The sequence below is a fragment of the Staurois parvus genome, unplaced genomic scaffold (assembly GCF_062004578.1).
Source record: "Staurois parvus isolate SC_StPar_1 unplaced genomic scaffold, SC_StPar_1.0 ptg002690l, whole genome shotgun sequence".
Taxonomy (NCBI): domain Eukaryota; kingdom Metazoa; phylum Chordata; class Amphibia; order Anura; family Ranidae; genus Staurois; species Staurois parvus.
This window is the reverse complement of record NW_028320486.1, coordinates 61,784-89,529: the sequence shown is the minus strand read 5'-3', so window position 1 is coordinate 89,529 and position 27,746 is coordinate 61,784. Positions and strand designations below refer to the sequence as shown.

Genomic DNA, 27,746 nt, shown 5'->3' with positions numbered 1-27,746 from the left:
TGTTGTTAAACATTAATTCCAAATGCATAATTTGGCACTTATATGAATATTATAGTTATGGCAAGTTTGCAAAACATTTGTTTATGATTAATCATAATTAATATTTAAAATGTGTGGTTGGCCTTGAACAAGTGATTAGTGTTGAATTCTTCAGTTATAGCTGAGCCAGAAAAATGTCATGGTATTTGAAGTTAAGTTAACTAGCTGGAAGCTGAGTATTTAGAACATTTCTATAGATGGGCAGAGCTGGTTAAAACGTCTCTGGTGTAGGGTATCATGGGATTCAGAAGTGAACCGAAATAGAATTAGTATGAAATAATATATTCTATTAGTATCTGTGTGTATTTAATTTGTTTTATAAATTGGTGAGAATATGTGTTACATAAGTAGATTTTTGGTTATACAACATTGAGATATTATGTTGTAAAGAGATTCTTAGTTATACTATCCTTTTAAACCAGTGGTTCTCAACCTTCCTAATGCCATGACCCTTTAATACAGTTCATCATGTTGTGGTGACCCCCAACCATAAAATTATTTTCATTGCTACTTCATAACTGTAATTTTGCTACTATTATGAATCGTAATGTAAATATCTGATATGCAGGATGTATTTTCATTGTTACAAATTGAACATAATTAAAGCATAGTGATTAATCACAAAAACAATATGTAATTATATTTTGTGATATTTATTTCTAATTACAAATAAATGAAATTTTGTCTTGAAGCATGGTGTAGCATGGGTAACAGTCTTAATAGAGCAGTAAACTACATTGCTACATTTTGCGATAGTATGCGTAAAAAGCCGACGTCAGTGCGAAGGTTGAGATTGCTTCTTTCTTACAGATCAGAAAATCTCGGGGCAATCTTTGCAAGAGCACAATGAAGATCATCTTCCACAACAAGTCTACTTCTGTATTTAGACTTGATGACCATCAAGCTGGAAAACCCTGTTTCACAAAGATATGTTGTTGATATGGAAGACTGGTCCACATAAGTACATTATGGCGCCAACCCAGTCACATACACCTGTATTTGTATGGGGTGTATGTGATGGGGATGTCATCATGCTGGGTACTCGTATGTGGGCGTATCTGCATGTGGGCAGACCTGCCAAGAGACGGATAGAGGAGCGGTGTCTCGGTTACTAAGACCATCGGAAATATGTGTTTTCCGATGGTCTTGGGCGACCCCTGTGAAAGGGTCTTGCGACCCACAAGCTGAGAACCGCTGCTTTAAACAGACACTTGTCACATGAGTAGGCTGATGCAACATTGTCAACTTATGAAGCCACTACATATGGGCTTGTCAATCAAAAGACCTGTACTACTACTGTATGTTGTATCCCCTCCCTTTAATGAAATAGCTCTACTAAGCAGATTTGTTTGGCATACAAGGTTCTGAGTTATGAGAATTATGATGTCTACATGTAACATAAAAAGACATCCTAAGATATGCGAAAGGCACAATACACAACACACAACACATACATACACATGTCTGTCCATTTCAAGATCACACACAGATCACACACAGACACAAGCAAAGCATGAAGATGCTGTCGTTATTCACATACTCAGAAGCTGAAACAGGTGCTTTCTCATAGAGACTTAAGATAACGTGACTTCCTTCTTGCTTGGACTCGGCTGCATTGAACAGACAAGCACATGGCAGGACAGCCATGACAAGGTTGATGCATCTTTATAACTTCTGTTTTTATATTTTGGTTTTATCTACACTGATTCATGATACATTTTACGTTATTTTGTCATTGTGTGATAACATAAAATCACACTTTATTTTTTATTTTGCCAGCTCTTTAATTATCCAAAATTGCCTCTAGACACTAAACAATTATGTGTCTTAGAAAATTCTACAGATGTGTCCAGGATGGGAGGTATATTTGTCCCAGATTCATACTGTACACTGACTGGTTTTTTTCTTGTGCTGTGTAGTGAGCCGGTTTGGCTCACTGATGGGTTAATGAGCTCAGCTGTAGCGGGTTAAGGGCTCTGGGCTCTATAAAACTCTCAGGCTGCATAGGGGGAATGCTCCAACCTGGAACCAGATTTCTGTGCAGGACAGACTGGGGCGCAACCAAGCAATACTGTGGTGAGATTAAGCCTGTGTGACAATGGACTGTATGAACGCCATGTAGCTGACCAGCAGTAGGCTGTATCCAGACAAGTAGTTTGCAGTTAGATGCTCAACGTGGCAAGGCTTTATTTTCTGTTTGTGGTTTTCTTTTTTTGCTGTTTTGGACATCGGCACTTTGTGATCACCGACCTTGTGTCACCAAGACCCTGCTGTCGTGCTGTGCCTCTTTCACTGTGCTCCGATTCATCCAGTGGGTCAAGCGCAACCTGCTACTGAGCGGATTACTCACAATTGTTATAACATGGTTTCCAAAAGTTTACTTTGACTTTAATGCAATGTTTTCTTCCTATTATGCTGGTTCACTGGAACTTGGTTATCACTGCTGTAGGGAGTCCCAGTGGCCGGGACTCTGCGTCTGTTTATGCCTTTCCACCTCCCAAACTAGGGTTACTCTGCCCTGGTGGCAGTAGCTTTCCTTTGAGGAACTTCTCTTTGTAAATAGACCTCTTTATCCTTCCCTCTTGTTCTTTTCCCTCTCTCCACCTCATCTTTTCTTGCCCCCCCCCCCCCCTACTTTTTTTTTTTTTTCTCCCTACACCCTTCCTGTCCCAATCAACTCACCTTACCCTCCCTCCCCTAGAGCAGGGAGCAGGTGACCTTAGTTATTTCCCAATTGACATAATGGCCCTTAATCCTTTCCTGGAATGTTAAGGGGTTGAATTCCCCTGAGAAGCATACCAGTTGTCTAGCTGAACTCTGGAGACATAGGGTTCATATAGCCTTTCTCCAAGAAACCCACTTCCGAGCAGACGGGGTCCCAAAACTTACCAATAAACATTCAATCCCCTCATGTTTTGCATTGTATTGGTATTGTTCTGTCACTTATTCTGTCCCCCTTTGTAATGTACAGCGCTGAGAGAACTATTGGCGCTTTATAAATACTGTATTATAATAATTTGCCATTGGCTTACCACTCTCCATTCTCATCCTCCTAAATACAAAGGGAGGAGTATTCTTATATCAAACTCTCTCCTGGCAGTTCCTCGATGAGCAACGAGACCCAGAGGGCAGGTTTCTTCTCCTAAAAGGGATGCCTAACTCCCAAACAATCACCCTCGCGAACCTCTATCTTCTCAAAACAAACTATCGATTCTGGAAACCTTCTTGAGTGCCCTGGACTGGTTTCTCGAAGGTACCCTTGTTCTAGGGTAGATTTTAATCTCATCTTAGACCCTTATAGGTATTCCTCGGCGGGCTCGTTCTCTTTTCCCCGGGGAGAGCGACTTTGCCTTTAGGGAGCTTTTACATGCTCATCAACTGGTCAATATCTAGAGGATTATGCACCCACAGGAGCATGACTACACTTTCTTTTCTTCCGTCCATGGCTCATACTCCAGGATCAACTTCTTCCTGATACAACACCAAGCGATTCCCATGATCTCTAAGACTATCAGTAAGATTACACACTCTGACCCAGTTTTCCTGGAACTAGTCCCGTCTGCCTTAGCTTCTAGGATGCCTATATGGCAACTTAACGAAGATCTTCTTAAGGATCCCAAAATTGCTAAGGAGGTTTACAGAGAAATCGCTATTTACTTTGCTGCTAATATAGGCTCGGTGGCCAATCCTTTCTGTGTGGTCTGCCCACAAATGCTACATTATAAAACTTGGTCATGCCAGCAAACAGCAGCATGCTAAGACTCTATCTGACCTCCTAGCGAGGCTTCACATTCTGGAAAGGCACACAAGGACAAACCAGACGTGCCACAGAAACCAAGTTAGTCAGGATAAAGGAAGCGATCAGGGAACACTCCTTGCATAAAGCGAAATGCTCAATACCCATCGCTCATTCTAAGAGTATGGTGACAAATGTGTCCACCTACTGGCCAATGCGTTGCGGGACAAACGCACTCAGTCTTATGTTCTGGTCCTGCTTGATTCAGCTGGTGCCAATGTTCACACTTTCTGTTAGGATCCGCCAGGTGGTGCCTCTGGCTGCCCACTTGACAGACCTACCCAAAGCGTGGAGTCTAAGTCCCGGTCTGTGCTTTCACCAGGGCCCCTGATGGTGGGGATGGACTTGAAACAGACCAGGACCAGGTCACGACCTCTGAGCAGGCCCACCAGTGGCAGGGGGAACCTCCGGGGATGTATTGGTACCGGGAGAGCCAGATGTGAGGAGGACGGCAGGGCCTAGCAGGATAGATCGCGAGCAGTGGTCCCGTGGGGTAGGTGAGGTACAGAATCGGCAGGTCACACGCAGGGTCAGCAGGATAAGTCAGTCCGTAGATAGGTTCAACAAGCCGGGGGTCAGGATGGGAGAAGGCATAGTAGTCAGGACAATCCGGGTCAAATGCAGGAGAAGGCAGCGAAGTCGGGGTCAATCAGGATCAAAAACACAGGTACAGGACTCAGGAACTCAAAAGACCTTGCGGCGATCAGTGACCGTGCAGGGCATCTTTAAATATCGCGCCCTGCACTGTCATTGGCCGCCCAGGACGCGCCCCCGGGCTGTTATTGGCGCGGCTCCCACTGTGCATGCGCGGCGTCCTGTCATCCGCGGCTCGCCGGGACCTGGTGCTTGTGTCCCAGCGTGAGCCGTTGCCAGCGCGCATGCGCCGGCCAACAGGACGCCGCGATCCCTGACACTTTCCCAGACCTGGTGAAGGCTTTTCGTGACTTTTACCTCAAACTCTACAACATAGATCTGGCCTCCCCCTCTGCCATAACTTGCCCTTCCCTCGAGTCTATTCAGGAATATCTGCAGAATGCTAATCTTCCTACCCTCATCCCGGAAGAAGTGGAGACACTTGCCCAACCTATTATGATGAAAGAATTATGGCGTCCATTACTCTTACCCAGCGCAGAAGGACCCCTGGCCAGATGGATTCTCTCTGCTCTACAACAAAACCTACCAGGACTACCTGGTACCCCACTTTATCACATCCTTCAACACTATCCTAGAGGGACACATAAATTCCACGGGACATGTTATATGCTTCTATTGCTGTGATCCCAAAACCTGGCAAAGATCCACTCATGTGTTCCAGTTATCGACCAATTTTTCTTCTGAACAGTGACATTTTACAAGGACAAAAACATTGACGCTTTACAAAAATCTTGGCCACGCAACTGAACAACCTAATGCAACATCTCATTGCAACTGACCCAATTGGTTTTATACAGACAAGAGAGTCCAGAGAACACCATCCGTATTCTGAACATTATTGAGAAAGTAAGAGATCCCGCATTCCTCGATTTACTCCTGTCCACAGACACTAAAGGCTTTTGATCGGGTGGACTAGTGGTTTCTTCAGGAGACAATTCATTCTGTTGGGATGCCAACACCCATTCTGCAATGGATCTCGGCCTTATACACTAACCCGATCGCCATGGTGTGAGTGACGGTTCTTGACTCCAACCCTTTTCCAATCTCAAATGGCACTAGAAAGGGTTGCCCCCTCTCACCCTTACTATCTGTCCTCACTCTTGAGCCTCTCCTTCATAACAAACAATAACCTAAATATTAGCGGAGTACAGACTGGTATGTATCAACACAAAGCAGCGGCCTATGCTGCTGATCTCTTGTTCTTTATTGTCAACCCCCTGACGTCACTACCTTCTTTGCTACAAGAGCTGAAGCAATATGGGGCTCTAAGTTTTTAAAGTTAACCTCCAAAAATTGGAGGCTTTGAATGTTTTCATATCAGAACCCGCACTGGGGAATCTCCACCCCATTTTCCTGTTTAAATGGGCTACTCAATCAACACAATAGTTAGGGACAAAAATTCTCTCCAATTTAAATGTTTTTTCCTTGAATTTCCAACCTTTCTTGACTGCAGTGATCTCTGGAAATGGGACAACCTCGCTCTTTCCTGGGTCAGCCGCTGCAACGTACTTAAGATGAATGCAATGCCTAGACTTGTTGCAGACCTTACCGGTCAAGATACCCCAGAGCTTTTTCCATGTTGTGCATTCATACAGTTCATATGGCGAGGAAAGCGTCCACGTATAGCCAGGGCAATACTGTTGAGGAGGGGAGGAGACCCTGATCTGCATGTTTGAGGGACCTTGGCCAATCGCCTGGCAGGAGGCTGGGCATGGTGTCCAGGGCAACCCTCAAAAAAATCACAGAACCTGGGGACAGAAGGGAGTCAGGTGGACGATGGACTGAGAGGAAGGTCGGAGTGTTGAGCCTGGGAGGAGGAACAGGGAGGGGAGCCTACCTATAAGCTGGTTGCTGGACAGGAGGATCTCCACTGCCTAAAGTCTCCTGGGGAGGACATACTGCGCATCAGGGAAGGAGCTAGCCTAGTGTAAGGCCTGAAAGCAGCTATCAACCCTCCACACTGACAGGATAAGGGGAGAGTGGTCAAGGTGCAATATCCTACTAGTCTTCATCCAGGACTGCTTAACTGCAAGTTCCTGGGCCCCTTTGCTCAGGGATACCCTCAGCACAGTTGGGTGAAGAGGAATTTGTCCAGGGTCTGAAGAGGTACACCGAAAACAGGGCAGTGCTTTATTTTTGCCAATGCACGCTTTTTGTACATAGTTGCTAAGAAGTTCATCCTTAAGTTCTACAATTCCTTGGGCATCCCATATACCCCTAGACTCCATCCAATTTGTTAACCTCTTAAAAAAACAGCTCAAGGACTGTTTTTACTGACTCTAAAAGTACATGTGTGGAAAATGCACATTGCCTGGCCGTGCAGAGCATAGGGGGACCCAAACCAAGCTCAGCTGAATTTACTAGGGTAGTTCAATGGTTTCCTTTTTGTCTTTCATAGACTCCTGTGTTCAAGAACTTTTCAATTGAAGCTCCTCAGGCTGCACAGTTGCTAAAGGAATTAGGAGGGAGGCCAACTCTCACTGTTCAGAATTTAATTTATGCTGACAGTGTCTTTTTAACTCTTTACTAAATACAATATAAGAAACACACTGTTTAATTTTGATGCCAAGTGGAGAACAGTTAGGGCTCGCCTACATGAGTAAGCCATAATGATCGCACCGCTGCTGGTGTGTGCTGGGAGACACTTTGCCGATAAGGCAACGCTGGTACATCGCACTGTTTATTTTCTCACATAACTCTGAAATCTCAAAGTTCTATTCCCTGCAGCAGCATTGTGATGCGATGGTTCTCATTGCAACCCACTGCACTAATTAAAAGTACTGCATGCAGTACTTCTCAGCCTACAGCACAGCAAAATTGTGGTATGAATTGACACCACTGGAAACAAAGCAGTTTTTGACTTGTCCTATGCATCTGGCATGAACAAACACTTAAACCTCCTCTATCAAATAGTATTTTTTCTTACCATTATTGTTCCACAGTCTGTGAAATTGGTTTGGATGCTGAAAACATAATAACCTTCTACTTCTTTTCCTCGACATTCTGGATCATTGAGATGCAGATCAGAAATCTGAAAGTCATTAAAAATATGCATGTAAAGCTGTCAGGAAAGTACTATCAAGTGAAACTATAACTGAGAGAAATATACTTGCCATTTCTGACTTCGTCCTTCTGAAAATGCTGGTTTAATTTCTATTAAATAGCTTTAACACTTTATGATTCCCTGTCTGCCCTCTGTTCACTCACTGCCTGATGGTTCAGTATCTGAAAGTTTTGAAGACAAAGGCACTTGGACAATTACTTTTTCAGAAGGTTAGCAATGACAGACTAAATATTTTTGTCGCTATAAGTGTACATTTATGTGAAAAAGGTAGTGTTGTTTAAATATTGCTGTTTATATTTAGACAAGTGACTTCAACTCCCACTTTAATCTAAAAAAAATGTACCTATACTTGAAACCATTTTATTTACACTTTTTAGTTAACACATGGCAGAATGTATTTCCATTCTAGAAGATGACAAGATTTTTGTGTGGTATTCAGGGTTGCTAGCCACCCATAAATGTACAGTTTGTAAAAACTGGCCAATTTGTGCCTGTTTTTAAATGTCCAGGAATGGCAACCACTGCCCATAACAAAAAAAATGGCCACGGGCCACTTTGGAACTGAGCACAAAATTTCTGAGTCTTAGAATTCAAGGAGGGGGAGTGCCAGCCCAGGACTTGGGAGGAGAAGAAAATCAAAGACAAAGCAATGCTACCTGAGCCTGCCCATAGTGCCCTGCACCTGAGCAGTTACAGTCAGTGTGAAAGCTTCAACCAGGCCACACAGTCTGTGTGGGGGGGTCAGGTCACTGATGAAAGGGGGAGTGAATACACTAAGGTAAGGGGTACACTGATATAAAGGTTAGCCCTCATATCTGTACCTCCCCCACTTTAGTGTGTTCACTGTGAGGAAAGTGGTCTGTGGTCACCAGATTCACCCCCACATCAGAGTTCCTTGTGTTCCCCCTTATATCAGTGTTCTCAGAGTTTCTCTTTACATTAGTCTGCAGGATTCCCCCCTTAAGGTGTAAGGGGGAACTGTGCAGAACCTAATGTAAAGGGGAATGCTGCAGACCAGGCTGTAAGGGGGAATCTGATGTAAAATAGAATAGATGAAGGGGGGGGGGGGGGCTCTGGTGACCAGAGACCAGCTTGCATCAGAGTCTGCATCATTCCCTCTTACACCATGATCCAAAGTGTTCCCCATTAAATCAGAGTTCCCCTTTTTACATCAGGGTCCACAGAGTTTCCCCTTGCACAGTAAGGGAGAAACCTGCAGACTCTAATGAAAGGGGGAACTCTGTGTACTTTTGTGTAGCGGGGGGGGGGGCTCTGGGACACCTCCTTACATCAGAGTTTCCCTTTTCATCATGGTCTGCAGCATTTCCCCTATATCAGGGTCCACAGAGTTCCCTCCCCCTTGCACTGTAAGGGGTAATGCTGAAGATTTTGATGTAAAGGGGAACACTGTGGACTTTGATGTAAGGGGGAACTCTGATTTGAAGGGAAATTCTGCAGACCATGATGTAAGAGAATCTGATGTAAAGGGGAATGCTGCAGACCGTGATGTAAGAGTGAAGGGATGGGCAATGGTGACCAGAGACCACCTTACATGAGAGTTCCTTTTACATAAGCCCTGCAGTATTACCTATGGTCCACAGTGTTCCCATTTTCATCAGAGTTGCCCTTTACATCAGGGTTCGCAGAGTTCCCCCTTGCATTGTAAGGGGGAAACCTGATGGCTCTGAAAAGGGGGGAACTCTGTGGACTCTTGTGTAAGTGTGACTGGGAGACCTCCTTACATCAGAGTTACCCTTTACATCATGATCTGCAGCATTCCCCCTTACAACAGGGTCCACAGTGTTCCCCTTTACTTCAGGGTCCTCAGAGTTCTCCCTTGCACTGTATGGTGGAACTCTGTGGACTCTCTGTGATGTAAGAGGGGCACTCTGATGTAAGGAAGGACTCTTGAATCACGATGTGTATTAAATACTGGGAACTTATAGAAGGGTGGACTCCAATGTGAACACAGGGTTCATCCTGACTGCTGCACTCTACATGTTGTTCTGTATGTTACTTCTGACTCCTTCACTATATACATTGTTGTGTACATTACATATTTCTGACCAAGGTGTTCATTGTCCCAACAGTTGCTTGTTTTAAGGTAGGCTCAGTCAGTCGGTCCTTTTTTGTGTGCAGAAAAGCATATGTAATGGAAATATTTAATTTAAAAAAAAAGATCCTTTGCCTGAGGTTTATTTGTGTCTGTGATTGAGGCATAGTACTTAGGAATATTTTGTGTGTACATTGACTGTTATGTTTGCAGTGTAATGACTAGGCACAGATTCTGCTTAATGATCCCCCTTTAAGCCCCTCCAACTGTTAGTAAAAATCTAGCCATGCATACTGATCACAATGACATGCTACGCACGCTGCAGAACTTATTTTTCTGTGTTATCCCAGGGTGCCCCAGGCTTTTGATAATCCTTTTCATGCTCAGTTTGTTACTCTGGAATTTCTAACTGTATAGCTGGCAGATTACTTCCTTTGAACATTTGTTAATATTTACATATTGCTTATACTGCTTAAATAATGACATTTGCACGATCATGCAACACTGCACCAAAATGAAATTTACGTCCTTTTCCCCACGAATTTAGCTTTCTTTCGATGGTATTTGATCGCCTGTGCATTTTTTAATTTTTTGCGCTATGAAAAAACACCAATTTTGAGAAACAATATTTTGAACTTTTTGCTATAATCATGTCCAGTAAAAATCAACTTTCGTCATAAATTTTGGCCAAAATGTAATCTGCAACATGGCTTTGCTAAAAAAAAATTCCCAATACGTGTAAAATAACTGGTTTACGTGAAAGTTATGGCGGTATAGATACTAGATTTTTTAATTTTAATAATAGCGGCGATCAGCAACTTATGGAGGGACTGTGGCACATTCTGACACTGGGGGGGAACTGACTTTGGGTCACTGAGATCCCCAGTCACAGATGGGGTGTAGTTTTCTGTGTGAGTGTTTTGATGCTGGATTGTGAAGATGCAGTTGAACACAGCACCCTAATCATGGCTTCTCTGCTTTTTCACAGGTAAATTGCTGCTCTCATCTCCTCTCTAAACTGTAACTTCAGCAACACATAGACCTTCAGCAAAGCTCAGAACAATTAGTGTATATGTTTTTTGGTCTGTTTGTGGTGATTTATTCTCACCTCCTCTTGCACTTGTTTTATGACTCTGGCCTGTGTCTTTGAGAAACCCCCCCCAAATTTATGTGATCCTTATCAGTTCCTAATTGGGGCAGAGAGGAGTTGCTCATTTGACCATCTCCCTATAAATTTAGACCAGCTCATGGGGAAGGGGGGAGCACAGTCACAGATGGGGGTTCAGTTTTTTGCATGAGTGTTTGATGCTGGAGTGTGAAGATGCAGTTGAACACAGCAGTTTAACTAACTAAAGCAGGATAATCCAAGCAGCAGGAGGATACAACAAAACTCTACTGCACACTGGATGGACTGCAAGCAAACACCCTGGGAAACATTTCATATAAGTCTGAGTCCCACTCCATCTACCTTTTTTTAATATGCCACCTCTACTCCTCCTTTTCATATTACTATCCTGTGTTCCCAAAATCTCATCTCTTTACCACTCTGCTCCACCTCCAAGCTTATACATCTCACCCTCACTGCTACCATCTTCCTACTACTGCTCTCATCACCTCCTGCTGATACTAACTCACCTGCTGACCCAAACACCAGGACTGGAAGGCATGTACACTCATATACATCCCACTCCCATCTTACTTTCCTCACCCTCCTAACCTCTAAGGATATCTCCCCAAACCCTGTTCCTCCACTATTTCACCCCCACACCAGGCACCCTCTTTCCTCCAGGAATAGCCACAATCCGCTCAATTTAATATCAGTCCCCGTGCTCCCAAAAACCACCCTCCCTTTTTTCATGTGCATTCTGGTATGCCTGCTCTGTCTGTAATAAGCTCACCTCTGTCCATGACCTTTTTGTCTCCCGTTCCCTTAACCTACTAGCAATTACAGAAACCTGTCAGGAATGGGCTCAGCACAGGTGGTGCTGGGGCTCACCTGCCTTGTGGGCTGCAGTACCAGTGCTGGCCAGCGGGTGCTCTCAGCAGCCAGAATCTCACTTGCAATCAAGCCATCACCTGAGTCTGATTGCAGGAGGTGTATTTAGGCAATGGCCAGGCCTGCAGTCAGGGCCTTGGTGTTTGTTTCCCATGAGCCCCTGTACCTGGTCCTGTCATCTGCCTGTTTCCCCTGCTTGACTCTGACACTGATCGAATGCCGCCTGCACTGACCTTGGCTATTTGCTGACCTTTCTCCTGCCTGCTCTGTTTGTACCTTGTCTGCCTGATTGTTTCTGACCCAGCCTGCCTGACCACTCTACCTCTCCAGCCTGACTACACCTGCCTGTGTTCCTGAACATACTGACATTAGTTGGAGGTTTTGGTTTTGTTTGTACTGTGCGTTGTGTACTTGTGTAGTTCTAATAAATTATATTCTTATACATCACTCCTGAAGCCTGCGTTTCCCTGTGTCAGTCCACACACCTCTGGTCATACCTTGGAGCCTTGACACCTGCCTTCAAGCAGCAGATTCTTCTTCCGCAGCACTTTCCTATGGAGGCCTTTTCCGGACCCATTCACCCGGACCCAGTGGTATGAAAGGAGGTGGGGTTGGTTTGCTTCTATCCCCACTCAGCACCTTTCAAGTCCTCCCTAACCCTCCCTCTCTATCCTTCTCTTCTTTTGAGGCTCACTGCATTTGGCTGTTTTCTCCCATTTCTCTGAGGATTGCAGTGATCTATTGGCCTCCTAGACCGGCTGCCTGCTTTGTTGATGATATCTCTGCCTGGCTACCCTACTTTCTCTCCTCCAAACTACCCACTATCATTCTTGGAGATTTTAACATCCCCATTAATGTAAACAACCTGGCTACATCCCAACTCTTCAACCTATTGTTGCGCTCCCTCACAAACACCCCCTTTTCTCTCTCTGATCATAAGCTCATCACCTTCAGTGTCCTCATCTACAAATGCCTATCCCTCCAAGCAGCAAACAATTATCCGCAAAGACCTTCACAACTTGAACCCTGCTCCTTTCCACTCTGCAACTAACCGCCTCTATGATAGAATCTCTCCCCTGTCCTGCCTGACCTGGCCACTGCTGTCTACAACAGTTTGCTTTCATCCACACTAGACTCACTTGCTCCTCTAACAACACCAAGGCCCCAACCATTACAACCTTGGCAGACTGACAACACCAGAAATCTTAAATTACATAGTTGTGTGCTGGAGCGATTGTGGCGTAAAACCAAACACTCTTCTTCCATCCTATGATCCCTCACTCACATCTTCAATCTCTCCCTCTCTAACGGTGCCTTCCCCTCCCCTCTAAAGCATGCACACATCACTCCCATACTTAAAAAGCCCTCCCTGGACCCTACCAACCTGAACAACTTAAGACCCATCTCCCTGCTCCCGTTTACCTATAAACTCTTAGAACGCTTAGTCTACAATCGCCTGAGCTCCTACCTCACCGACAACAACCTTCTTGACCCTTTACAGTCTGGTTTTCGTTCACTACACTCGACTGAAACTGCCCTACTAAAACTCACTAATGATCTACTAACTGCTAAAACCAATGGCCCCTACTCCGTACTCTTACTACTTGACCTCTCTGCAGCATTTGATACTGTTGACCATCCTCTCTTCCTCAAAAATTCCACTCTCTTGGCCTCAGACTCTTCTCTCCTGGTTCTCCTTCCTATTGAGGGGTCCCTCAAGGTTCTATCCTTGGACCCCTACTCTTCTCAATCTACACCTCCTCCCTTGGTCACTTGATAAACTCCCATGGCTTTAAGTACCATCTCTATGCTGATGACACACAAATCTATCTTTCTACTCCTCACCTCACCCCTTTAGTCTCCTCTCGCATTACTAACCTAACATATCGGCATGGATGTCACTCCACTTTCTCAATCTTTCCAAAACTGAGCTCCTAGTATTCCCTCCGGCCTGTGCCCCCCCTCCCCTAACTTCTCCATCAAGACCAATAATACAATTAGTCCCTCACCTCATGCCATAGTACTAGGTGTAATCCTAAACTCCCATCTGTCCTTTTTAGCCCCAAATCCAATCGCTGTCCAAAGCTTGTAGACTTCACCTCTGCAACATCTCCAAGATGCGCCCGTTCTAAACCTCGGAAACTGCTAAGAAACTTATTCACTCCCTTGTTATCTCTCGCCTTGACTATTGTAACTCCCTCATTGGCCTACTTCATCGTAGGCTATCCCATCTTCAGTCTATCATGAATGCTACTGCCAAACTCATCGACCTTACTAGCCATTCTGTATCTGTCACCCCTCTCTGCTAATCCCTCCACTGGCTTCCCATTGCTCAATGGATAAAATTCAAAACATTAACAATAACGTATAAAGCCATTTATAACCATACTCTCCGCTCCTCGCATGACCTCATGCTCTCTAGCTCCCTTATCTCCTCCTCCCATGCTTGTCTCCCAGGACTTCTCCAGAGCTTCCCCCATCCTCTGGAACTCTCTACCACAATTTATCAGACTATCGCCTACTCTGCTCACTTTTAGGCGCTCTCTGAAAACCTATCTCTTCAGGGAAGCCTATCGTGCCATCAGCTAATAGAATCTTCTACTCCTCCTACCAGTCCATCCCCCACAGTTACTACCTTTTGTACCACTAGCCCCTCCCTCCTAGATTGTAAGCTCCAAGGAGCAGAGCCCTCCTAACCCTCTTGTATTGAACTGTATTGTCTCCCATTATATTGTAAAGCACTGAGCAAACTGTTGGCACTATATAAATCCTGTATAATAATAATCGTGCAAAAAAAAGCACTGACACTGTACTAATGGTACTGAGGAGGAAGGGGTTAACATTAGAAGGCAATCAAAGGGTTAACTGTGTGAGGGGAGTGTTTCACTAGGGGACAAGCACACTGAAGGCTGAGCTCAGCAATCCAGATCAGTGTGCTCAAACTGACAGGGAGGAGAGCTGCATTTAAAACAATGCAGCCGTCCTCTGTCAGTGTTTGCTGGCAATCACCGGGCCCGGTGATTGACACCCACGGCCGTGACTGGTGCCACGGGTAGGGCAGTCACGTGCCTCGCACGCGCCCCCTACCCCTAAATGCAGAATGACGTTTATAAATGTGATCCTGCGCACAGGGGTCGCTTTACCGCAGTATATGTACTGTGGGCGGTCCCCTAGTGGATAAATATTGATTGTTTTAGTTTATATTAGGAGTTTGTCATATTTCAGGATGTCTATAAAAAATGTGCTTCGTAAGTACATTTTTTTATGTTTTGTCAGTTAAAAAGTCCCAAGAGGTTAGCAACCCTGGCAGCACTGCACTTCAAAGAAAATAGCTCACATTTGCATTGATATTGATGATCACAGTATATAAAGAGTTGCATAATAAATGGCAATACTGAACTTACAAAAATTGGAGGGTTCTTGGTCAGGAAAAAAACATTTGGAATTTCCACTTCTATTAAGTCCTTTGTGCAGATGATGGTCTGGTTTATTTCTACTAAAGGAAAAAAGAATGGTATTTAAACATCCATGTATTTTAGATCCCATTTAAACAAGAAGTAGCTTGCAAAGATAAGTGATAGTAATAGTATTGTGTAATTGCATTCCCTAGACCAGGCCTTGAAATTTCCACTCGTCTGCTCGCCAATGGTGAGTGGAAATTATGGTGGGGGCGAGTGTGTCCCCCAGGGCCATCTTGCTGAGCAGGCTCAGAGCTCAGGCCCGATCTGTCATTGGCACTGGGAGCTGTCAGACTGCTCAATAGCTGAGCGCAGTGAAAGCAAAGGAAGGAGTGTGTGCTGTGCTCTCTGCCTCCCCCTAGAGTGCAGTACCCGGCTCTGTGTGAACAACAAAGTACTGCAAATTTTTATAGGTGTGTGTGTGCCTACCTAATTTCAGCTCACTCTGGTCACATGATCCTCTGTCAGCCAGTGGTGGCTTCAGGGGAGAGGAGAGAGCACTTAACAGCGTGTGTGTGTACATGCGCCTGTGTATCTGTACATCGTGTGTGTGTGTGTGTGTGTGTGTGTGTGTGTGTGTACAGGTGCCTCTGTTTGTGTGTGTTTTTTTGGTGGGGAGTAACTTAGGACTTGAAATTTTTAAGCCCTGACTACAGAAATGATGATAGTTATGTAGTGCTATGCCTGCAGAAGCCGCTAGAAAATGGAATCCTCTGTTCTTACTGTGCCACAGCTAAAGGTCTCAATCTCACTGACACTACCTTAGACAAAGTGGGGGTGTCAATTTCACCATACCTTAAATTGGTTGTAAACCCAGTGAAGTGACTGGCCTCAGGCATTGCTTTTTGAGACGGGAACGAGAGACACCTAATAGCAAAAGTATTTAGGCATAGGACACATGCCCTGCCATGTCCCTTAACTACTTGCCATCCGCGGATAGCCAAATGATGGCTACACTGCGGCCGGCTAGTTCTGGGAGGGCGTCATATGACGTCCTCCCAGAACGCGCTCTCCTGTGCGCCCCTGGTGATCTCCGTGATCGCTGTGTCTTACGGACACAGCTGATCATGTGATGTGGTAAAAGGCCAATCACAGCGGCCTTTTAACACGTGATCAGCCGTGTCCAATGACACGCTGATCACCAGGAAATGCAGTTGCCGGTTCTCGGCTGCACTTTCCTCACGCTGTCAGAGCATGAGGAAAGTACTGCCAAGAGCTGGCAGTTGTCAGAGCAGGGATCAGCACCGATTATCAGGGCACTGATGATTAGTACCCTGATGATCAGTGCCCAGCAGCGCCACCCACCAGTTGTGCCCAGCAGCGCCACCCACCAGTTGTGCCCAGCAGTGCCACCTACCTGTGGCCAGCAGTGCCACCTACCTGTGCCCACCAGCGCCACCCACCAGTGCCCATCAATGCAGTTGCGCCAGTCAGTGCCCAGCAGTGATGCCAGTCAGTGCCACCTATCAGTACCCAATCATCAGTGCCGCCTATCCGTGACACCTCATTAGTGCTGCCTATCAGTGCTGCCTCATCAACGCACATCAGTGAAGGAAAAAAATGACCTGTTTGAAAAATTTATAATAGAAACAAAGTAACTTTTTTTTTTTTAATTTTTTGCACACTTTTTGTTTTATAGCGCAAAAAGTAAAGCACCCAGCCGCGATTAAATACCACCAAAAGAAAGCTGTATTTGTGAGAAAATGATAAAAATTTCATATGGGTACAATCTTCCATGACCGCGCAATTGTCAATGAAAGTGCGACAGCACTGAAAGCTGAAAATTGGCCTGGTAAAGAAGGGGGTATAAGTGCCCAGTAGGCAAGTGGTTAAAGGAGAATTGTATATAAAAATTATTAGTTAAACCCACATGTACTTATTTTTACCACTACTATTCTTAATACTGGTTTTTGACATTTACAAATGCAGTAGTTCAGAAATTGAATTAAAGATATAGCATTGGGAAACTTTTTTTGAAAGATAAACAAATGCATTTTATATACAACTATATAGATCAGACCAAAATGAGGGGGAAAGAGGGACTTTGTTCAAAATCAGGGACAGTTGGGAGCTATGGCCTCAGGTGATATGCAGAGATGAAACAAATCCTCCTACAGAAGTTGTACCTGTCTATCTGCAGTCTTCTCTTCTCCTATATCTGTTCAAAGTATTGCATTTTCATAGCTTATCTGAAAGTTCAGAAAACAGAAGGTGGAGAGCTGAAGTTGCACTCTGCAAAGCTCAGTGATGAGAGCTCTGAGAAATGATTTGAAGGAAGAGACTCTCCCCTGTCACCATATTTCTCTTGGTGCCAGAAAATCATGTCAGAAGTGATTCATGCTAATACCCAGGCCTGCTTTCAAGGGCAGGCCTAGAAGTACATCTAAAGAAACAAACTCACTGTAGAAACAATTTCAATGTGAACATTTCTTTCCCAAATATCTGGACTTCACTTTAAAGAATATATTCCTTTTAAAAAATTTTTGCAGTGGGTAAAAAATAGTGGTTTGTTTTAGGGAATTCATGACCGTCAAGTACTAGACTCCTTTCCAACGTCTATGCATGAAAACACAATATAGCAGTCTACCATGGGCACTTTTCTTTTAGATGCTGTTTAATAGTAAATCTGTGTGGAGTCCTCTGTGAAATAGTTGACGGAAGCAATTGTCATCTTCCAAACGGCAGTATTTGTAGCTAGGCATATCTTTATGTATTATTTGTTTTCCTTAGTTCTATTCTATTTTTGTTTCTTATCCTTTTTATAATTTTTCTGTAATGGTTTGACATATTTCGAAGATCTAGATAATATATATTTTGACAGCTGAATCTAAAAATAAAGGTCGGCAATTAAAAAATAAAAAAGAAACGGCGTGGGGGTCCCCCCTCCCATCCATACCAAGCCCTTCGGGTCTGGTATGGATTTAGAGGGGTAGCCCCACGCCAAAATTAAAAAAAATGGTGTGGGGTCCCCCCAAAAATCCATACCCCCCTCCTGAACCATACCAGGCCACATGCCCTTAACATGGGGGGGTGCTTTGTGGCATGGGGGCTCCCCTCCCCAAAGCACCTTGTACCCGTGTTGATGGACAAGGGCCTCTTCCCCCACAACCCTGGGCTATGGTTGTGGGGATCTGGGGGTGAGGGGCATATTGGAATCTGGAAGGCCCCTTTAGCAAGGGGACCCCCTAGATCCCAGCCACCCCTAATTGAAAGAGTATGGGGTACTTGGTACCCCTACACATTTACAAAAAAACAAAAAGCGTAGTCTGAGAAAAGACAGGAGTTAGTCTTTGACAAGTCCTTTATTAAAAGAAAAAAACTAAAAGAATGTTCACCGCAGTAGATCCAACATCAATCACGATGCCCGTCATCACAGCCACTGCTGCCCTGAAAAAAAGAATTAAAAAAAAAAAAAGGCTCTGCTCCTGATGACTCCCAGATATCTGCTTCAGAGGTGGCTTAACAGTTCTTAAATATGTAAGGGGTGTGGCCACCCAGTGAGATCACACGTGTGGCTCCACCTCATTGTGGTGTCATCAGCTGGGGTATGCTGGGTCAATGATGTAACAAAGAGGTGGGGCCACGTGTGTGATGTCACTGGGTGGCCCCGCCCTTAAATATTTAAGAACTATCAAGTTACCTCAGAAGCAGATGGATGGGAGCCATCATTGGGAGCCGAGCCTTTTTTTTTTTTTTTTTTTTTTTCTTAAATTCTTTTTTTGGGGCGTCAGCGGTGGTGACGGCACGCATCGTGAATGACGTTGGATCTACTGCGGGAGACATTCTTCATTTTTTTCTTTTAATAAAGGACTTGTCAAAGACTGACTCCTGTCTTTTTTTTTTTTTTTTTTTTTTTTTTTTTTTACACTATACTTTTTATGAATGTGTAGCGGCACCATGTACCCCATACTCATTCAACTGGGGGGGCAGAATCTGAGGGCCCCATTGCTAAAAGAATGCAGTCTGGATGTGTGTGACAGCACAGTGGTTAAGTGGTTAGCACTGCTGCCTCAGAGCACTAGGGTCGTTGGTTTGAATCCCAACCACGGTAATGAAGTTGCATGTTCTCCCTGGGCAGCTGCCCTCACACAGACATGCTGGCAGCACCTGTGGCTTCTGTCTAAATGATCCATAGCATGTGAATTAGAATGAGACTTTGTCCATGTTCCAGCTCCTTTAAGGTTAGGCCTTATGTGAATGTCAAATGATGGTGTGAGATAAGGGCCTGGACTAATGATTGATTTGATAATGCTAGTTTGCACTCTGGCCCTTTTGGGAAGGGTTTGTCAAGCCAAGAGCTAAGATTCCAAAGAAAGAGTAAGGGGGGGGGGGGAGTGCCCTTTAGGCTTTGGGATATATCACACAATGGGCACAATTCACTACGCGGTATCTTACTGCATCCAAGTATGCGGTAGGATCCCGCACAGCATTTAAAAAAAAAAAGTTTGCATTCCCTAAAAAAAGCTACTAAAATACCGCACGAGTTATTTTATCAAGTTCACGTTGCATTTGTCAGCGGAGTTCCCCACTGACAGCTGAATATAAGAGAATTGGGGCAATTAAAAAGAGAAAAAAATGGCGTAGGGCCCCCCTCTCATTCATACCAAGCCCTTGGAGACGAGGTGGATATATGAGATGAGAACCCTATCTCCTCTTGGCCATAATGTAGAGGTGGATATAAATTGCTACATAGACAACAGCTAGCACCTGCGGTTTCACTTCTTCATTTGGCCTTATTGCCTAAGTTTGTTTTTCAATTTACATTATGGATCACCTAAGATTTACTATAACATTATAGATCATAATCACAGACCAAGACTATCTCAGTGATCATGATGGTCTACTAATTTATTTATTTCCAATATGGTTCATGTAGTAATTTTTTTAATATGGTCTAAGCAGCAATTTTTTACTTTATTTTTACCAACCATTATTGCATTGTTTATTGCACTTTTTATATATTTGGGGTATTTTATTGTATTGAATTGAATTCAATGGGGACATGTGTTGTATTGTTATCCATTCATTCTATTTTGATTTTTGATAGCATTGAGCAATCAGCATTCAGTCTCCGATAGTCCTTAAAAGCATTGTGACTGAACTGATTTTATAGCAGTGTGACTGATGCGTTTTTCTAAGGGCATTGTAACTAATGCGTTTTTCTGAATATTTAGCCAATGATTTTTTATTGTATTCAAACAACATTGATTAGCAATTTAGAGCTTATGTAACTACCCCAATAGTGAACTTGTAACCAATTTTATTATGTGCCTTACAAGTTGACAATTCATGACGTGTGTGTGTGTGTGTGTGTGTGTGTGTGTGTGTGATATTAATATATAAATACCTTTTTTTTATATATGTAAAAATATTGTTTAATCATAATGCTTTTTTAGGCAATGTATATAATTTTAAATTTATCCACATAGACAGTGGTCCACTCAATCATTTAAGGGTGATCATTTTTTTGCACATAAGGGCATATATCATAAATGGGCATAATGAGAAACCATATAGGACATTTGTAACTAAGGATGAAGTACAATTTTCATAATTTATGAACCATGGTTTCCCCTAGGTTAGTGAGATGTTGTCAGGGATGCAGGTGTGACCAGAGATGTGTGTACTGACACAGGGAAACACAGGCTCCAGATATGGTATAAACAAGACAATTTATTAAGACTAACAATACACACCTAAACGCAGTGCACCAAACCCCAAGCTAACACAAATACATACAACAAGGTGAAACCAACCCAAACCTAAACTGATACAGATACACAGGTACATACACATATAGAGCACAACGTAGTCAGGCAGGCCGGGTGGATAACAATCAGGCAGGTAGGTACAGGAGGAGCAGGCGGAGAGAATGGTCAGGGTCACAAGCCAGGGATCAAAACAGGAGAAGTCAGCAGAGGTCAGGATCAGGCAGGGTCGGCAACAAGTCAGGCAGGAACAGGAATGCAGGTTACAAGGTACAGGGGCCCATGGAAACACACACACCAAGGCACAGACTGCAGGTCTGGCCATCCCTTAAATACACCTGCAATCAGCCCCAGGTGATGGGTAATTGCCGAAGTGAACCTCTGGTTGTTGAGCACCCGCTGGCCAGCCCTGGCAGGTGAGTCCCACCACTATTGGCAAGTCCATTCCTGATAGTACCCCCCCTCAAGGAGCGGCCTCAGGACGCTCCAAACAGTCCTAGCTGGGCAAAATGTTTCACCGCCCGGGTCCGGTGACTGGCGGGATATCAAAGACTGGTACTTCGAGCTGGACACCGGACGGAGGCACTTCGGGCTGGACACCAGGCCCCCAGGCGTTGCGGCGGGCATCGGGTCACCAGGTACAACAGCGGGCACCGGGTCATCAGACATTGGATCGTCTTGCTCGACCGCGGGCACCAGGTCATCTGGCTCAACAGTGGGCATTGGGTCACCAGGGACGACAGCAGGCACCAAGTCATCTGGCAAGGCAGCGGGCACCGAGTCACCAGGCGTGACAGCTGGCTCTGAGTTAACTGGCACAGCATCGGGTCACCAGGTATGACAGCGGGCACCGGGTCATCAGGCACCGAGTCGTCTGGCAAGACCGCGGGCACCGAGTCGTCTGGCAAGACCGCGGGCACCGAGTCGTCTGGCATAATAGGATCATCAGGCTGGATCAGTTCATCAGGCTGGGTAGAAACATCAGGCCGAATTGTGGGCGCCGAGGCACCAGGCTGCACCACGGAAGGCAGGTTCTCAGATGGGAGGCTGACCGGTTTGGATACTGGCAGGATGGTATTGGTTGGAAAGAACTTTCTCCTTTTTCTTGGTTTTAGTTACCGGAGCACTGTAAGTAAGCGCAGGTTTGTAAACGGATGGAGCAGCTGGAGACAGAAGAGCTGGAGGATGGAACAGAGGGAGCAGTTGCTACAGAGGACTTCTTTTCAGGGTTGAAGAAAGGATAGGTGCAGCGAGTGGGAGCAGGGGACTGGTATGTGGTAGTTAGCAGAGTATACTGGGCCATCACTGGGGGTGCTGTCGGGGATGCAGGAAGAGTGCCTTGAGCAGAGGATTGATGTTGCAAGCCAACTGAGGCTGGGTGTAACAAATCTGTCCATGTCTACAGTACTGGTTTAACAAAACTCAGCTTACACCTAGCCTGTCTGATCAAAGACTGCACTGCGTTTATGCAATCCATAAGCACATGTGATAGACATGCTGCATAGTGCTCATGGAAACAATCTGGATTATCCTCCAACAACCATACCAGTGATTCCACTTGATCCACACTAAATGGGGGGGGGGAAGTCATCCCTGCTTTCAGGGGTACAGGACCGAGCCAACTCAGCACAAACCTGGATCAATGGCTGCACCGCAGAAAACTGTGCCCTGATCAACTAGACAATGAGCGATCCTTATACACTCTAGCAGTTGATCCCGGGTATACTCCTTAAGAGTCTGATAAGCATAGTCTGTCATCAAACACTAGCAGAGATAAATACACCACCTCATCAAGATCCATCCTTCCCAGCAACAATAAGCCAAGATGGCCTCCCTGTGCAGCCACTTCTGGTCAGGTTTGAGGCCTTGGTGTAATGTCAGGGATGCGGGTGTGACCAGATATGTGTGTACTGACACAGGGAAACACAGGCTCCAGATATGGTATAAACAAGACAATTTATTAAGACTAACAATACAAACAAACGCAGTGCACCAAACCCCAAGCTAACACAAATACATACAACAAGGTGAAACAAACCCAAACCTAAACTGATACAGATACACAGGTACATACACATATAGAGCACAACGTAGTCAGGCAGGCCGGGTGGATAACTATCGGGCAGGTAGGTACAGGAGGAGCAGGCGGAGAGAATGGTCAGGGTCACAAGCCAGGGATCAAAACAGGAGAAGTCAGTAGAGGTCAGGATCAGGCAGGGTCAGCAACAAGTCAGGCAGGAACAGGAACAGGAATGCAGGTTACAAGGTACAGGGGCCCATGGAAAAACACACACAAAGGCACAGACTGCAGGTCTGGCCATCCTTTAAATACACCTGCAATCAGCCCCAGGTGATGGCTAATTGCCAAAGTGAACCTCTGGTTGTTTAGAGCACCCGCTGGCCAGCCCTGGTACTGCAGCCCACAAGGCAGATGAGTCCCACCACTATTGGCAAGTCCATTCCTGACAGATGTCTTACAAACCTAGAGTACATTCCCAACGGATCCTTACATATTCTCCATTCCTGCACCCACGCATGCGCAGTGAACATGTACCCTTTAAATCAGACCACACAAATATGGCGATTCTGTTCGCGCATGCGCACTTACGCACTGACCCACAGGAAAATGGCGCTGGTCCGCAGTGATCGGCGCCTTCCCCACTATCCAGGAGATGCCACCTGTGAATATAGCATGTAGGAGGAGGAGGTAAGCTCCCCTACATTCGATCACCACACATCCCTGGGTATTATGTTCCACCGCGGTTGCACATGCGCGGTGGACACATATACGATTTTATATGGTGAGGTGAAGGCGTGTGTGGTATACGCCATTACTTCATCTTTGTTGGGAAGGTCATACACATCGCATGTGGCCTATACTATTTGATAAGATCTAAGGAACTTTGCACCACCTTACAAACACTGGTGCAGTCGTATATTTTTTTTTTTTTATCTGTTATGTTGGCAGTTTTTAAGCTTTAATGGTTTTCCTTTTTAGTGTATCAGCTGCTGTATTAGTTAGCGCTCACTGAACCCCCTACTATTATATCCAAAAAACGAACTATTTAAAAAAAAAATTCTATAAACCAAAGTCCAATCAATTAAGTGTTCTTCTGTGGACCCTTGTCTTGCATTACAGTGTGGTGATGTTTTGGAGCCTGGATTAGTCAATGCTGGGGATGAAACTGCCTTTTTGTGCCTAAAGAAGTACATTACTGGATGTTAATCATACCTGGTGCCGTTATGCATCTACTGAATGTGAGTGCATTTCTTATGGTTTATTGTGCAATAAAAGATTTTAAAGGATAAATCGCTATGTTGAGCTTTTGTTTATGAGGAATTATGGCTGAATCTTAGGTGGTTATCTGGAGGGGGCATCCAGAGAGATATTATTCAGCAAATTGATCTTCAGAGTCCATACGTTTTGGGACCAAAAGTGCACTTAGACCAAAACATTGTATAATGTGATTTCACACTGGTGGAGGTGGATTTATGGTGGAGGATAGTTTGCACTGGAATCCGTGACAGTTGCACACGGTGGTCATTATCTCAAGGAGGGTCCACAGAAGAACACTTAATTGATTGGACTTTGGTGTATATAATTTTTTGAGTCACTATCATTTTTTTTTTTTTTTTTTCCCATTTTGTTCACTGTCCTGTGTTTTTGGTTTAGTTATATTCTATAGGAATTGTGCATTTTTGTTTAGGTAGCGCAGCACTTCTTTACACTTACATTAGGGCAATATAGCAATCCGCTTCTATGCCCCCAGCCTGTCTGCTTTTTCCACCCTAACTGTAGAGGCTGACTAAAGCAGAAGAGTAATTAAGATATTATTCATGCATCACCTAACTCATTGGTGACAGGGTGAGTCAATTTCCATGTCTGGCAACCCTGGTGTCAAAGATGAAAATTCTGTTACGTCTGGCCTGGTTTAGTGCCACAAATAGACACGCATTAAACCATACTAGTGCAATTGCTTGACCACATTTTTTCTTTTTTTCAAAGTGTATGTCGGCTATCAGCAGTTGATATGGCTGGCTCCAATCAGGTACCCCCAGAGCCTGGCTGAAAAGACTTATGACTGAGCTCTGAGACACAGCCAAACCGTTATGGAGACCACAATCAGCAAAGTCACGTTTTCGTATTTTTGACCAGGCCTGGGGGTTACTATACTATCCTCAGAAGTCTTCCAGGATTATCCTCGCCTATTGCCTCCTACATAATATCTGCCAGGTGAGGAGATGACTGAAGAGAGGGAGCCTGAAGTCCATCAGCTGCGGGTCCCCCAAAGCCATAATACCGCAGATGGGGTGGCCACTCGAGCAGACCTTATCGTCCGCTATTTCACATGTATGTATCCTAACATAGGAAGAGATGAAATTTGTTATACTTGAAATCAGTTGGGGCCTTGTTTTGGTCTTGGCCAATAGTTATCTGAAAATAAGTGCTATCTTGTCGGTCCATAGAATTGGCTAGTATATCTGAGCCCGGACAATATTAATGTTTGTAACAGACTACAATAGTACCAAGAATAATCCATACAAGGATCCACAAATCCAGGTTTTATTTATTGACAAAGATAGTAACAGACTTTATGACAGAGCATACAGAAATCCGAGAGCAAAGATTAGAAATAATGCAAGTTCTTCCTCTAAGTTAAAGCGGATTTCCCTTTTTGACTTGGTAAAAAATAAAACTCAGCAGAAAAAATTGTAGCTGCTGACTTGTAAAAATACAGACATCCACCTGTCCCTCGATCCAGCGGGGTCCTCACTATGGCTGGTTTCACCAGCCATCTTCTCTCACCTTCAGTGTGGGCACCTGGCTGTAACAGCTTGTGGCTTTCCAGCCAGGTGCCCACTTGCACATTGTTTGAGTAGCTTTGCGCTTTGTGAATGGTCCCGTAGTCTTCTGGGACCTGTCATGTCCCAGAACACTGCGGGGGGAGGATAACTTCCAATCGCCATAGACAATCGACGCAGAAGTGTGAGCGGGTACCTGTCAAGGGGACTCACTCCCCAATCCTTAACTGGGAGCGGGGACTTACATTAAAGTGGAACTTCCCATTTTGGGTGGAGCTCCACTTTAGGTGTCTGGTTGGTCTATGAATAGAAAAGGGTAAGAGGGGCCATGGCTGCCAATTAAATTTTTACCACTCCAAAGCAACACCCATTCAATCCTTGGGAACCGGCCCATATTGTTCTCTGGCCAAGAAGTTAGAATTTGTAAATTAGAAGGGGGCATCACTTCCAAACTCCAGGAAGTACTGTGCTACCCTGAATCCTCCAGGAATTAGGTCATTGGCTCCACCAGGGGGGTCCACTATATTGCCACGAATCTTCCTGCCCCAGGGCAGCATTACAGCCCACATTGGCCCCCTGTCAGGGCAGGGCTGTGGAACAGACAGGTAGGCCTAGTGGCAGGGTAACGCACTGGCTGACGACAACCACCACCAACAGACCGAAGTCCCTCAGGGCGCGGAGTCCAAGTCCCAGGCTACCCTTCACCAGGGCCCCTGATGGTGGGGATGGACTTGACGCAGCCAGAAACCAGGTCGCGGCCCCCGAGACACCCCGGCTGCGGTAATGGCCGCCGCCAATGGCGTGTAGCTGGTGAGAATGACAATAGCGTAGTCAGGCAAGCCGGGTCAACAACGGGACAAAACAGTACAGAACAGTAGACAGAGAATCACAGGTCACTGGCCGGGTTCAGCAACGGAAGGTCAGATTGAAGGAAAACAGCGAATGGTCTTAGTCACAAGCCGAGTCAGAATACCAGAAGAGTCACGAGCGTATACACAGAGCTGTAGCAAGACCAAGACACAAGTGCAAAGAGCATGTGCAGATCCCAGGCTTATATGTACTCAGCCACACCCCTCTGGGGGATGGACCTCAGAGACCTGAAGGCATAAAAGATTCCCATCATGCTCAGCAGAAATCCAAGATGGATGCCAGCACATGGAGTAACATAACCTCTGGGAAAAGGTAGGACCTTAACACCCCCCTTTTGATTTCAGGAAATCAGCCACTTGGCACATTCATACCACTCGGAGGTCTAGGCTCCTCCCCCTCCATAAATCACGGGGGGGGACCTATGCGAGAACATCTTTTCGGAGATGACTTCCAATTGGCAACCCCTTGTAGCAAACACCCTGCTGTGTCAACTGATTTGCTTGTTGCCTCGCAACAGTACTAGATGACAACTTTGAGGGCTCTCCCTCACATGGACACAGATATTACCCACATGCCTTCCTGAGGATTTCCCCCCCCCCCCCCTTCCTGACTTGGCCATTTATTTCGTTAAAGCACTGCGTTACTTTAATTGACAATTGTTCAGTCATGCAACACTGCACCCAAATGAAATTTACATCCTTTTTATCCAACGAATTGAGCTATCTTTTGTAGTTATTTGCTTGTCTGTCTGTCTTTTTTAATTTCTTGCACTAGATAAAAAAAAAAAATCCATCACTTTTGTGAAAAAAGCAATATTTTTGACTTTTTGCTCTTAAACATGTCTATTTCTGTAGTGCAAAAAGTATACTGCTCCATATCTTTGCTCCCAAAAATCCCAATACGTGTAAATTAATTGGTGTGAAAGTTCTAGCATTTACAAACAGCAGAATATATACTGTTTTTATTGTTTTATGTTTACTTGTAATGGCGGCGATCAGCGACTTATAGCGGGACTGCGGCGGGCATTCTGCCATTGGGGGGGGACTAACTTGGTGTCCGTGACATCCCCAGTGACACCAATACAGTGATCAGTGCTAAAAAAAAAGCACTGTCACTGTACTAACTGCACTGGGCAGAAAGGGGTTAATGTGGGTGATCAAAGGGTTAACTGTGTGCTGTTTTACTCTGTGCTGTGTCTGTGTGCTTCACTGTAAGCACACTGCTTTGGATGGCTGTGCTGGGCACATCCATCCAAAGCAGTTTGCATGAGCTGACAGGGAGAACTGTCTTGTTTACATACAGTTC

At 44.9% G+C, this 27,746-nt stretch overlaps 1 protein-coding gene across 2 annotated transcripts in view; it reads right to left on the bottom strand.

Annotated features, from left to right (window-relative positions):
- Positions 1 to 27,746, bottom strand: part of LOC149429848 (alpha-tectorin-like) — a 310,441-nt gene that overhangs the window by 263,312 nt on the left and 19,383 nt on the right. Inside the window, exons 2-3 of one of the 2 annotated variants that reach the window (XM_089666404.1) lie at positions 15,007 to 15,098; positions 7,416 to 7,520 (exon numbers count right to left, since the gene is read on the bottom strand). In XM_089666404.1, coding sequence (XP_089522530.1) covers positions 7,416 to 7,520; positions 15,007 to 15,098 — 197 coding nt within the window. The remainder of the gene's footprint in view (positions 1 to 7,415; positions 7,521 to 15,006; positions 15,099 to 27,746) is intronic. The other variant, XM_089666405.1, reaches the window with a different exon arrangement.